The sequence below is a fragment of the Oreochromis niloticus genome, linkage group LG20 (assembly GCF_001858045.2).
Source record: "Oreochromis niloticus isolate F11D_XX linkage group LG20, O_niloticus_UMD_NMBU, whole genome shotgun sequence".
Taxonomy (NCBI): Eukaryota; Metazoa; Chordata; class Actinopteri; order Cichliformes; family Cichlidae; genus Oreochromis; species Oreochromis niloticus.
In genome coordinates this window covers 34,571,771-34,584,156 of record NC_031984.2, presented here as the reverse complement: position 1 = coordinate 34,584,156, position 12,386 = coordinate 34,571,771, and the positions used below count along the sequence as shown (strand labels likewise).

Here is a 12,386-nt window from a genome sequence, read left to right as displayed (position 1 = left end):
TCCCCTATTAACTTATTATTTAGTTTTGTATTTCAGTTTATTGATGTGAGATATATAACAAATAGTCCTGTGCATATGCTTTGCTTTGGAAAAAACTCTACCTCTGTGGGTCTCAGTGAAAGTTTTTTAAAACTTCTTCCCCTTTTAACTCAAACTCCACTAAAACTGTGGACCTGAAATGTTGATGACTCTCTGCGGGGTTGCAGAGATTTAGGTCTATTGTACACTTAATATTTGTTCAGTTTTAGGTTTTTTTTAGTCTTTTGGAACACATTTACTTCTTTCATGTGTTAGTCTGGTAAAATGAGACAAGGTGAACAGATGTACAACTTTTATATCCTCAGGTAAAGCAATGACATCGCTGAATGCTCACTGTGGTGCTGTAGATTTCCTGGTGTCAGCCTCCAGCACCCTGGCCTCTGACTTGCTTCGACGGGATTCCATCTTCAACATTAGCAAGGAGAGTGCTAATGGCGAGGGAGGAGGAGGTGGAGGGAATGTTGAAGGAGAAAGAGGAGAGCAGAAGCTGGAAAATAGCCGCCATACAGAGAACTTAGAAACTTCTCCGTGGAAGCAGGACAAACCTAAGCATCTCCTATTGCAGTACCACCTCCATTCCACCTCCCAGCTTCCTGGGAAGCTGCTGACAGCTCAGCCAGAACAAGGGAACCCAAGGGCCTCTCCAGATCTCCAGATGGAGGACGGCTCCATCTATGAAGTAAATGAGGACCCTGATGTTTGGTTGAGAGGGCGGCCACTGGAGTTGGGGAAGGAGGGAGAGGCCAAACGTAACAAAGTCACTTCAACAGCCATCTTCTCTGGAGGAAGAGGATACCGCAGGATAGGACTGTCATCATCAGAAGAAACCTGCTCAGATTCCAGTGAAAACACACTGCTCGTGTGGCAGCTCCCTCTCACGCTTAGCCAATGACAGCTTTCTTTGTCCTCAGTTACTCTAGTTCTAAGCACATGTGATTACTCTTAGACTAGGCACTTTTAAACATTTTAGGTTGATTCTAAAGTCAAGGACATATCACCTTTGACAGTTGACAGTTAAAATAAAAGTAACATTACTTAAGCCTACAGATGACCACAGATGACAGTGGATACTAGGTGACAGCTTTATTTACTACAGTGAGCAGTTAACTGCAGTAATGTTGCATATCACAAAGATGGCAGCACCTGGCATCAGTAGAGAAGAAGAACTCTGTATTTACAGGAAGTCCCCCCCCCCCAAAAAAAGAACCTGGCTTGTATATGTATATAGTAAACAAATTTTGAAATCAGCAATGTTTTTCAAATGAAACTGTACAATGTGATACTTGATGGAACATTTCTGTATGGAAACAGGTTGTATGTATATGTCAGATGAGTGTCAAGCGTCAGTGGCTGCATTTGGACACACATCTCAATGTTAGGCCATACAAAATAGCATATTATGAAAAGAACTTAATGAAAACCTAAATTCAATTCAATTCAATTTTATTTCTATAGCGCCAAATCACAACAAAAGTCGCCTCAAGGCGCTTCATAGGTACAAAGAAAAAGCCAACAATCATATGACCCCCTATGAGCAAGCACTTTGGCGACAGTGGGAAGGAAAAACTCCCTTTTAACAGGAAGAAACCTCCGGCAGAACCAGGCTCAGGGAGGGGCGGAGCCATCTGCTGCAACCGGTTGGGGTGAGAGAAGGAAAACAGGATAATGAAAACCTAAATCTTCATATAATAAAGGAAAAAATATAAGAAAATACATCACAATGAAAGTTTCAATGGTGTTTGTGTGTGTGTGAGAAAGAGAGAGAGCGAGAGAGAGCATGTGTGCGCAGCTACACCATAAATACAACATAAATACACAGACCCAGCCCCCTGACAGTTAATGGAGTCAAGTGATGTCTTTACTCTGAGCTGTTAAGAGTCACTGCTGGAAAGTTCCACCTCCTAATACTCCTATTACCACTAGGATGACGACTTTCTACATCTGCTACAGCTGTTCCTTCAGTCTCGTCACTTCTCAGATGTCTAATGCTCTGTCTGTCTGATGCTACTGTCAGCTGGCATATCCACGTCTTTCACAGCTGTGGTCTTCTGCTCCTCTTCAACTATAACTATATCTGTTTGGTTGGCCAGAGGCTGCGTTTCTATCTAGGACCTTGAAATTCCCACAGGACCTTAATCCACTGTTGTTTCAACCACCTTTAGATGCAATGAGAACTTGGTGATGTCTAATCCATATGCAGCAAAGATGTTCTACAAGAGTCAGAGGCTTTCATGTAGTTAATCCAGGCGGTGCTGAGTTTGGTCTGCCTGTTCCTAGAATCCTCATGAACTGCTCAACCAGGAGCTGATGCTTTGTAAACTGTTATTTCGAATGTCCTTCTGTGCTGTGCTCAATGGTTGACTCATGTGTCTACTCGTAACTAGCTTGGTTGCTGTGATGCATTATTTATGGTCGTGCAGAGAGACTGCATCATCTGTCCACTTCTCTCCAGGGACTGTGTATCTGCTTGCAGTGAACTCTGTATGTTAGAACTTTGTTCTTCTTTGCAGCTGGCTGACAACAAAGTGTTAAGTGAAACCAAGTGTTAAAAACAACGAGAGGTGTCGCTGCAGCTACTGTCTGTGCTTTACATGCTGTATTTTTTGAGCTCCCATTCCCAGGGAACTCACTGTCACTCACTGCTCTATTCCAGCCTGCTTGGAGGACTGAACAAGAGTGCGTCTTGTGTGACTGAAAATCCCTCTCCCCTCCCTGTCTGTAAGTCTACACATTTGCGGGACTATAAATCCAACTTTAGTGGAGGTTCCATGTTGTGGGGATATTTCATGATTGTGGATTTTCTGCCCTGTACTTGCAAGTCCAGACAAGTACCTGCTGTTAGCAGCTCACTTATTTATGCTACCAGGCCTTCAATTAGCTTTTTCAGCCAAATGATGAGTAGATCTATGTTCACATCTGCAAGCATCTCCTCTGATTGGACTTTGCCAGTTAGCTGGAGGAGTTGTACCCTTGGTTGTGTGGATGCTGTGACAAAGTGGGTGAGAACACCTTGAAGCTTGCTATTCTTAGTTAACATTCTTGTTTTGATTTAGCCATACCTTATTTTCATTCTGTAGTTTGCAAACATTTACTATCTCGGGTTTGTTTATGTTTTGTACTTTTACAGATTATGTAATATAACATCTTGGTTTAAATCAACAAGACTGTTAACAACAAGTTTGTTAAGTTAAAATTTGATTTATTTCAACTGTTAATTTGTCTGGTTTACTTGGTTTGAACTCACCTGACTTACCTGTGTTCCAGGAGCAAAAGGAGGAAATGCTTCCTCACTTCCTGTATTTATAGCTTCCTGTTTAGTTTGGACATCACAGGAAGGGACCAGGTAAAGAGGGGGGAGAATTGGTGTAATTCAATAAAGTCAATTTTAGGATTGTGTTTGTTTGAGAGAGATGTATTGATGTAACATGTATTGACTACACCATTCATTGTTTGTTTGGATAGCTTGAGTATTTATGCAGACAGTGGGAGGAGAGCAGGGGTGCGGAGGAAAAAGAGCAGCGCTGATTTTGAACTTTGGGGAAGGTTTGGTTTTTGACTTTGGACTACGGATTTGGATTACGGACTTTGGCGGTTTGCATAAACTGGTGTGCGACTGGACTGGAAGGACGATGATGACGATGATGACATGGATTTAGGAGAGTGGGAAAGGGGGGAGGAGAGGGAGAGGAAGAAGAGAGGATGAAAGTATGGTAGGAACTCAGGGCAGCAAATGAAGTTTGGAAGGGAATAGTTCGGATGACGGGAGTGTAATTCGGAAAAGGATTGTCAGAGAAGAGTTTAAAAATAATATTGAAATTTAGGTCGGAAGATGAAGGGGTGCAACTTAGCCAAATAGTTTTGTCAAGAGAGCTGAAAAAGAGGTTTGGAGAGGTAACATTAGCTAAAGTACTTAGAGATGGAAATTTGTTGATAATCGTTAAGACGGAAGAACAGAAAAATAAAGTGTTAAATACTGAGAGCATCTGCAAAAAGACAGTGAGAGAGAGAAAGGTATTGGGGGAGTTTAAAGTGGTGCGAGGGGTAATCACAGGCATCCCAATAGAGGAAGATTTAGAAAAAATTAGACGCAGTATTTCTGGCAGTGAGGTCAGCAGGATCAAAAGACTGATGAGAACGGTCAATGGGGAAAGAGTTGACAGTGTGACTGTAATGCTGGAATTCCAAGAAGCAGTACTTCCTGGGAGAGTTAAGATAGGGTGCATGAGTTTTCCAGTAAGGCCGTATATTCCCCCTCCCCTCAGGTGTTATAAATGCCAGAGGTATGGGCACGTCGCAGCGGTGTGCAAGGGGAAACAGAGGTGCCCAAAGTGTGGGGGTGAACACGGGTATGATGAATGTGACAGTGTACAGGATAAATGTTGTAACTGTCAAGTCAAAAAAGTGACAGACTGGAGGGCGGAACTAATCTTGTGTCTGGGTTTCTGTCTGGGAAGAAAAAGAAGGCGAACTGGGGAACAACAGGAAGTTGCCACTTACGGGAAAACCCAGTAGTGGTGTGCGATACTGCATATTTTGGTATCGATCCGATACCAAGTAAATACGGGCCAGTATCGCCGATACCAATACCGATACTTTTCAATAAATCAGGTGGATGCCTCATTGAATTGCTAAATCGCAATTAATTTTCATGACCTTAAGTGTTTTTTGTGATTTTTCCTTTTGTATTATTAATTACTTAAAACCCAGGACATAATTAGGAGAAATAATTTATTTATAATTAAATAAAAAATGCTTTATTATTGTGGCGGGCCGTGGTCTGCGATGCTGCTGCAGATGAGGTGGACTCACCTTCACTGCATCTACAATCATGCCTCACCGGCTTAAAACCTGTGCGCTGCTTGTGCTGTTGTTGTTTTTGGTGTTGATGTGTACAGCTGGCAGCAGGAGGGCTGCAGCCATTGAATGTAGGCTACTATTACAGCAACCAGGTGATCACTGTAAGGGTGGACAGCGCGCGGCTCGGGGTGAGCCGGAGGCTGGCGGGCCAGCGGGACCTGCCAAGCTGGAGATGGAGGTCGAGGTGCGCGAGGTGCGCGGGGGTCCTGCCTGAGGGCGGCATGCTGTCCGCTTCGGCACGCAGGCTGCATGGTCCTGCATGCCGTATGCATGCTAGTATCGATCCGATACCGATCCCGACTTGGGATCGATACTATCGATATTTGGATCGATCCGCCCACCACTAAAACCCAGCATATTTCTTTCAATAAGTTGTCACCAACAGGGATATTGTGTGGAACTGATGTATCTATAAAGCCAGGGAGGCAGCCGGTAAGGAAATGGTTGCTGACTATGTTAAAAGACTGGCTGAAGCGAGTTGCTAAAGAATCGCGGCTGCTGCTAGCTTACATAGCATTAGCATTGTGCCGTGAGTTGGTTGCCTGTTTACGAGCGGCACCATTGTTTATTGTTGGTCTGCATATGGAAGACTGTTAATGCTTGCATATGGTTTAATAGAAAGCAGTATTTTTCAAGTTGTATGTACAATTGTTAGTGAATTACATAATTTGAGCATTTAAAAATACTCAAGTAAATATTGTACTACAAAGTTTATGCGCTGCATTGATGTGTTAAAAAAATGTTTGGGATTGTTCACAATATTTGCAGATGTGTGATAACAAACATAATTTGTATTTTGGTTTGTATTTAAAGGTTTTTCACCTATGGCTGACTATGGCCGAAAAGAAGATTAAAGAAAAAAGGAAAACAAAACATCTGCCTGGTCATTGAGTGAAATCCAGTTTCTACCTCATCTACCTGTGGTAGATGCATCAATCCCCTTCAAGCAGGGAAGCTGCACAAACTTAAAGAGCTTGACAGTGAAAAACCGGGAAATCAAAATCTGGAAGCAATGACCTGGAGTCCTGGGAAAAGGGAATAATTAGTGCAAAGAGAAAATTCGGAGAATCCCTCAAGTTGCATGTGCAATTCCCATTAGTAAATAAACTCCAGTTCAAGCCTGAGTATACAAAAATGGCAGACCAAGCTGCTGGGAAGTCAGTTGAACAACTCAAAGGAGTGAGAAGTACAGTAAAGAGATCATTCTCTCGTCTGGTTAATAGCATTACAAGGATGCATGAGGATATGACTGAAGGAGAACTCAAAGACAGTTTCAATAGACTGACAACGGAAGCAGAGAAACTCATGGAGGCCAATGATGATCTAGAGGCCGGTCAGCAGTTGTGCTGACAGAACAGCAGAAAGTCGACTTAGTAAAGACTGCAAGTGAATGTGAGTTAAAACTGAAGGTAATAAAAACCCTAGCCAGTGTTAAGGTTCAAATATTGAGGCGGAATCCAAAAATAATAACCACTGATCCGGGCTGGTGCAATTAGATGACATTTTAATGTACACACGTGCGGAGTCCAAAACACTGCGCAGATTCAGCGTTGAACTATCTTACAATAGTCAGAACAAAGACTTTATAGGGTTGGCAGTCTGCCTGTTGCCAGGCAGACTCAAACAAAGCATACGTCACTCCAAAACCACAAACGTTCAGTTAACTTTGAACACAGTTTTTAACAAAGAACATCGTCTTCGGCTCGAACCCAGGTGCTTCCTGTCACCATCCTGCCCAGGCTTATCTTCTGGAACATCAGGTCCACGTTCTGCACAAACCGTCACTCATGCAGGCACAACTTTGCAGTCGCAAGCAAAGCATAATTAACCTCTTACCTATATAAATGAGTCTACCTAATATGTGTGTGTATGTGGGTGTCAGTTTCTGCTGCCCTTTATTTCACCCTCCACTTCATCGGCTGAACCTTGTAACCTTTCCACCAGACAGAAGGCCAGGAAATACACAACTGAAACTATGTGTGTAATAATCTTGACTGATATATAAAATGTATAAAACAAATGTTTCAATCTAATACAACTACTTGAAGCATAATCAAAGCTTAATCAGAAATATAAATGCATCAAAGATGATAATAGCATCATCCAAACTGCTCCTCAGAATTACTTGCACTGAGACTGTGCTTTCGGTTTCACTTCTGCAGAAGCATGCAGTTTCCTGTCTTATTTTGAGGATACTCAGCGTTAGGCCTTTTCTTTCACAATGCAGTCTGCCCATAAACTTTTAAGATTATAGATTCAAAAGCATTTCGGGTTATAGATTCAACTCAACAATTTAAAGTGGTTCTTCCTGGACCTGTAATAAAAGCTTAATTGGGTGCCAATATGTTTAAACATCTAAATGCACTATCAATATTAATAATTAATGGAATAGTAATAATGATCATAAAAAATAGCAGCAAATAATAGCAGTAAAATATTTCTCCTCTTGACAATTCCCTCTCTTGTGGTGGCCCTCGAAGAGGGTCACCACACCACTTATATCATTGCTCTGACCCTCTCTAGAAATGCCAGCTCCCACTTGAGAACACTTCATGGGTACGGTTAGGTTCTTCCTCGGTCCCTCTCTCGTGGAAATCAGGCGTCCTGCAAAGGAAACAAAACACCTTTTCCTCCTACGGCTTGCTGTGTTATTTCGGTTCTTGGTATAGCATTTTATTTCATTTTGCTGCTCTTTATGTAATGATACATTCTAATTTATACTTTATCAGACTTCACCAAAATATATAAGCTTTCTCCCCTTTTGCTTCTGTTTTAAACAAAACTTGGTCACTTCAACAAGCATTCGTTATTCTGTAGCTGCATTTTATATAATAAGACTAATCTAGAGCTGCAGGTGTTATCTCAATATTTTACATGTCACACAGTTTAGTTACAAGCGGAACTCCTATTCAGTTCCTCTTTTCTGTCACTTGTTATTGGGCCAACTCAAATTCAGTTAAAAGCTAAATGAATTTCAGGCCTTTGGCCTCGCCTATGTTTAAATCATGTGTGTTTGTAAGCGTGAATGCTGTTTATCCTTCTATTGCTCCAAGTCCCCCACAATATATCGACTGAGACATCGCGCTCATCGAAGCTTATGACCTTAAATGGACCGAACATCAACTCTGTTAATGAGCACAATCGCAATGTGTAAGAAAAAATCATTTTTACATATATAATCTCCAATATTATTCATACGAGTCAGCGACACTTTTAACACTCTCTTAAGAAGCACTCCTCTACCCTAGAAATAAATCTGTTTAATATCTGTTTCTAAAGCCTACATTATAACAACTTATTCTAAAAATCAAAAGAAATCACACATTTTCTACTCATAAAATCTTCACTATTTTTCCCCAAAGCATATCCTTTATTCCCACAGTTTCCCTTTAAGTTTGGTGTACAACTTCTTATCAACCCCAGCAATTTATCTTCTAAACCGAATTCAGTTCATTTTAATCCTTTCTTTAAAGAATTTAAAGAATTTTACCATCTCTAAATTATCAAAAAACCCCACTAAAATCATCCTAAACCCATTTCAAATTAAACAAATTAAATCTTAAATCCCTCTCTTTTTTGACACATCTCATGTGGCAAAAACTCAAAATGCTTCCCCCAAGCTTAACAAATTAAAAGGAAAAAAGGTTAGTCATTTCATCTCTCCAAAAACTTCAGCCATCCTCCTCTCAGGTATTTTGCTCCGGCCCTAAAAACCTGTGTTTAAGGAATAAAATCAATTTAATCATTATGTCAAATCTTCTCGAACTCCTGCTCCCTTCGAAGTCTGGATCCTTGGAATTTCCTGGAAACAAAACCTGTACTTTACATTTCATACTCAACTCCCCCTTTATGATCCAATCTGTGTCATGACAAAAATAAACTTAAACAGAACAGTTATTAATCATGTGTTACCTCAGTTAATGGTAACTTGAGTTTCATCAAACAATGTTTCCCTTTTAGCATTTAGCATTTTATAATGTAATAACATGGTCTAACCCAAATCAATAAAACAGAAATTCACTCAAAGGAAACATCAGCATCCCCAGAATTAAGTCTTCCACTCCTCCTGTTTGTCAACCTTTTATTTATTTCCCCCCTTGGTCCAATCACTCACGTTCACTCACATGCATTCACACATGACATTTTTGCTGATACTGCCGCCTTCCGCGCACGTCATCAGATGCTCCACATCAGCAAAATGAGCTCAATCATTTGTTTTATTTCGTTTCCCTTTTTAGGAAAATAGTTCCCCATACTTTTGACTGGATTGAATCGCTACAGTCCTTTTTTAGACAGAGACTCGCAACCAATCAGGTCTCCACCGGTAGACTCCTCCGCCGCCAATTATGATCTGGAAAGCCCACCTGATTTTCGTACTCGGTAATTTTGTCAGCGCCGTTAGTTCACTCTCTTCCAGGCCTGCTTAGAACAAAAATGAAAAAAGAGAGCTGATTATTAGCTCATCAAAGTACAAAACAAAATCACCTGACAGGTTTTTTCTGAGTGCACTACTACAAAAATTTTGGGCCCCTCTCAGACATATCCATATTTAATCAAACTCCCTCTCTTGAAATAGAAACAACAGCCTCAAAAATCTGAAACAATCTCAAAGTTCACCCGTTCACTGCAACCTGGACCTCATCACAAGCTGCACCATTCTGCACACAACGATGTCTCAGGCTCAGACTCAGCCTCAGATATAAGCCCATTACAACAACATATCCTCCCTAAATTATAAATTTCCTGTCCCAATCTGCACCTCTGAACAGACCTGACCACCGTAATCAATTATCCTGTTACTTTACCCTTATATATTTCGCCAAATAATCCTCAACAGCCACCGCTCTGTCTCTTGAACTGAAAGCCTCCGACACACACGCACACAGGAAGTGTCTTCGTCACCCCTCACTCCAGCTAATTTGCATACTGAGTCATATCTTAAGAAGTTAACTTGACAAGAGAAATACATGTTTAAACCTTAACGCATTATTGAATTATTTTCATTTTCTTTCTATACTAATCACTGGTTTTGATCACTCAGTACAAGAGCACTCCTAAGGCGCTCTTATAAAACTACTTTAATTACTTTTCTTCTGTTAATTTCCATAGCTCACTCCCCTGTCATATAACCCCTTTGAGTCAACTTCGATCTCAAGCTTTAAGTCTATTTTATTAATCATTCACACCATCCTATCACTCATACAAGTAGCAAGCTGATCTTCATTGCATATGCTTGTTTTCTTAGCCAAGTTTAATCAATGTCTATGCATTAATCTTCATGAGCTTGTCTTTGTAAGGTTAGTGCATTCTCTGTTTGTGTGTGTTATTTTTGCATATGTTGCTTTGCAGTATTTCAGACTCCTTGACAATTCTCCAGTTAAACAGTCAGTTTTCTCCTTCCCCGAATTACTAACCCAAATTTTAATTTCCCACTTTAAATAACAGCCCTCCTGGTCTTCAGCCAGGTGTTAGGGCTTGCTTTTCAGGTTCATGGACACATGATGCTGTGAACAATTCAACCAGAAACTTGCCTTAACTTATCCATTGATGTTAACCTATAATTTTCTTCCGACTGCTGGATCTGGAGAATTGGTCCAGGTCTGCTTTGCTCCTGAAAATAACAAAACTAAGACATTTTCATTATTATCACGAGTGCTTAAACGACCCATTTTTCTCTCTTTTCCTGTCACAAATACCAGTTATGTCATGTTTATGTCATGAATATGACTATAAGCATTTTCCTCGTTTCATTTCATGTTAATTGAGTGTAAGCTGCTTTCTTCGTTGCATGCCATGTGATCATCTTAATTAAGTGTAAGCTGCATCTTCATTGCATCCTATATTGTGCTCTTCATTGCCTTTTTATGTATTCATATTTAATTTATGCATCTTTTCACTGAGCTTTAGATTCAAACTATCTCACTTCTGATTCGTTTCAAAGATAATCTCACATGTAACAATTTGTGTATGTGTGTTTTCTATTCATTAATATAGTTGTCAGTTATTTTTTGATTCTTTTTACCTTTTGTATTGTTTACCTCTTTGTTGTGATGTGGTGGACATCCCTAAACAATCATGAGTTCCGGCTTCAATTTTCAATCCAATCATACCCTGTATTCTCGCAGTCAAACTCGTCCAGCTTCATCTCTCACTGGTCCTTTTTCATTCACATTGTCCTGTCTGGCCTTCAGAGCTCCAACAAACACAGTCTGTTTCTTCTCTGTTTTGATCTTTCAGTATTCTTCTTTGAAGTTAAGTTCCAGTCTGGCAAAATATCCCGTTCAGTGCCTTCAGTCTTATTTTCATTTGCTCTATTTTCTTCTTCATTCATCTTTTCAGTCTTCTCTTCCAAGATTGCTCCAAGCTTGGCAAATATGAGAGTCAGTGCCTTCAAGCAGACATATCACACTGTTCTTCACCAGCATGCATGTTGCATCACGTGCTTTCTTTCATACTGCTGGACTCATCAGTCGTCGTCAGTGTTACTGCTTTCGCTTGCACTGTCTTTTAGCTTCAGTTAATTCTTCAAGTCCACGATGTTCTGTCGGTCTTCATCAGGAGATTGACTGTCCTTTGAGTTTCTTCTCAGTTTCAGGGACAAAGTGAGAGATCAAGCCGCACAATTTCGAGCCAAAGACTGGCTTATTTTCTCCCAATTCTGTTAATCTATTGTTCTGCCGCTGTACTCAAGGTTCCAATGTTGAGAGAAGTCCACCTGTATTGGCACACTAAAGCATATAATTAGTATCATATTCATTTTTATCTTAAAACCTCCATTTGCTTCGTCTGCCTAGAGTTAACTCGTCTGTCTCTCTTCTCTAGGTGCGTCACAGTGAGTTTCCCCTTTTATGGGCATGCAAAGTTCCTGTCCCAGACACACCACAGGCACACATTTCCTGTTTCTGCAGACTCTGTCTCTCCTTGAATTTCACAGTCTACCAACAATCAGTAATTCTACTAAATCTTGATCTAAAAACCATACACCTTCATTTCACTCACACACATTTAAATAGAGCTCTTTCACATATCAGGACAATTAACGCTTCTTCACACACATCACCATTCTTTAGGTCAGTTTTGTAGCATCAGTCACACAATAATTTCTTGAGTGGGTGTACCAAGTGTATATACTTATGTGTTTTTGAACTGAAAGAAAAAGAAACTCAACCTCTCATAACATCACTCATGGATTTCTTGAATTAAAAGCACTTTCAAACTTTAAAACATCCTACTTTTTTAAACGTTCTAACCTCTTTCAGACGCCATGAATCGTCTCACACACACTGCCTTTTCTCTCAAACTTCCACCTTTTCACTCACTCAGACAAATCACGCAGAGTCACTCAAATCAAATACTGACAGCATTCACACGGTTAAAATACGCTTTCAATTCAATTCAATTCAATTTTATTTATATAGCGCCAAATCACAACAAAAGTCGCCTCAAGGCGCTTTATATTGTACAATAGATTGCACAATAATAAATAATTG

General features: G+C 40.4%; 1 protein-coding gene across 3 annotated transcripts in view; it reads left to right on the top strand.

Moving 5' to 3' along the window:
* LOC100709217 (rho guanine nucleotide exchange factor 10-like protein) overlaps positions 1–4,655 on the top strand; it is a 39,013-nt gene extending 34,358 nt beyond the window's left edge. For all 3 annotated transcript variants that reach the window (XM_013267198.3, XM_019350187.2, XM_025901714.1), the window contains one exon: positions 345–4,655. In XM_013267198.3, coding sequence (XP_013122652.1) covers positions 345–931 — 587 coding nt within the window. In that variant the 3' untranslated portion in view covers positions 932–4,655. The remainder of the gene's footprint in view (positions 1–344) is intronic.
* The last annotated feature ends 7,731 nt before the right edge of the window (positions 4,656–12,386 follow it).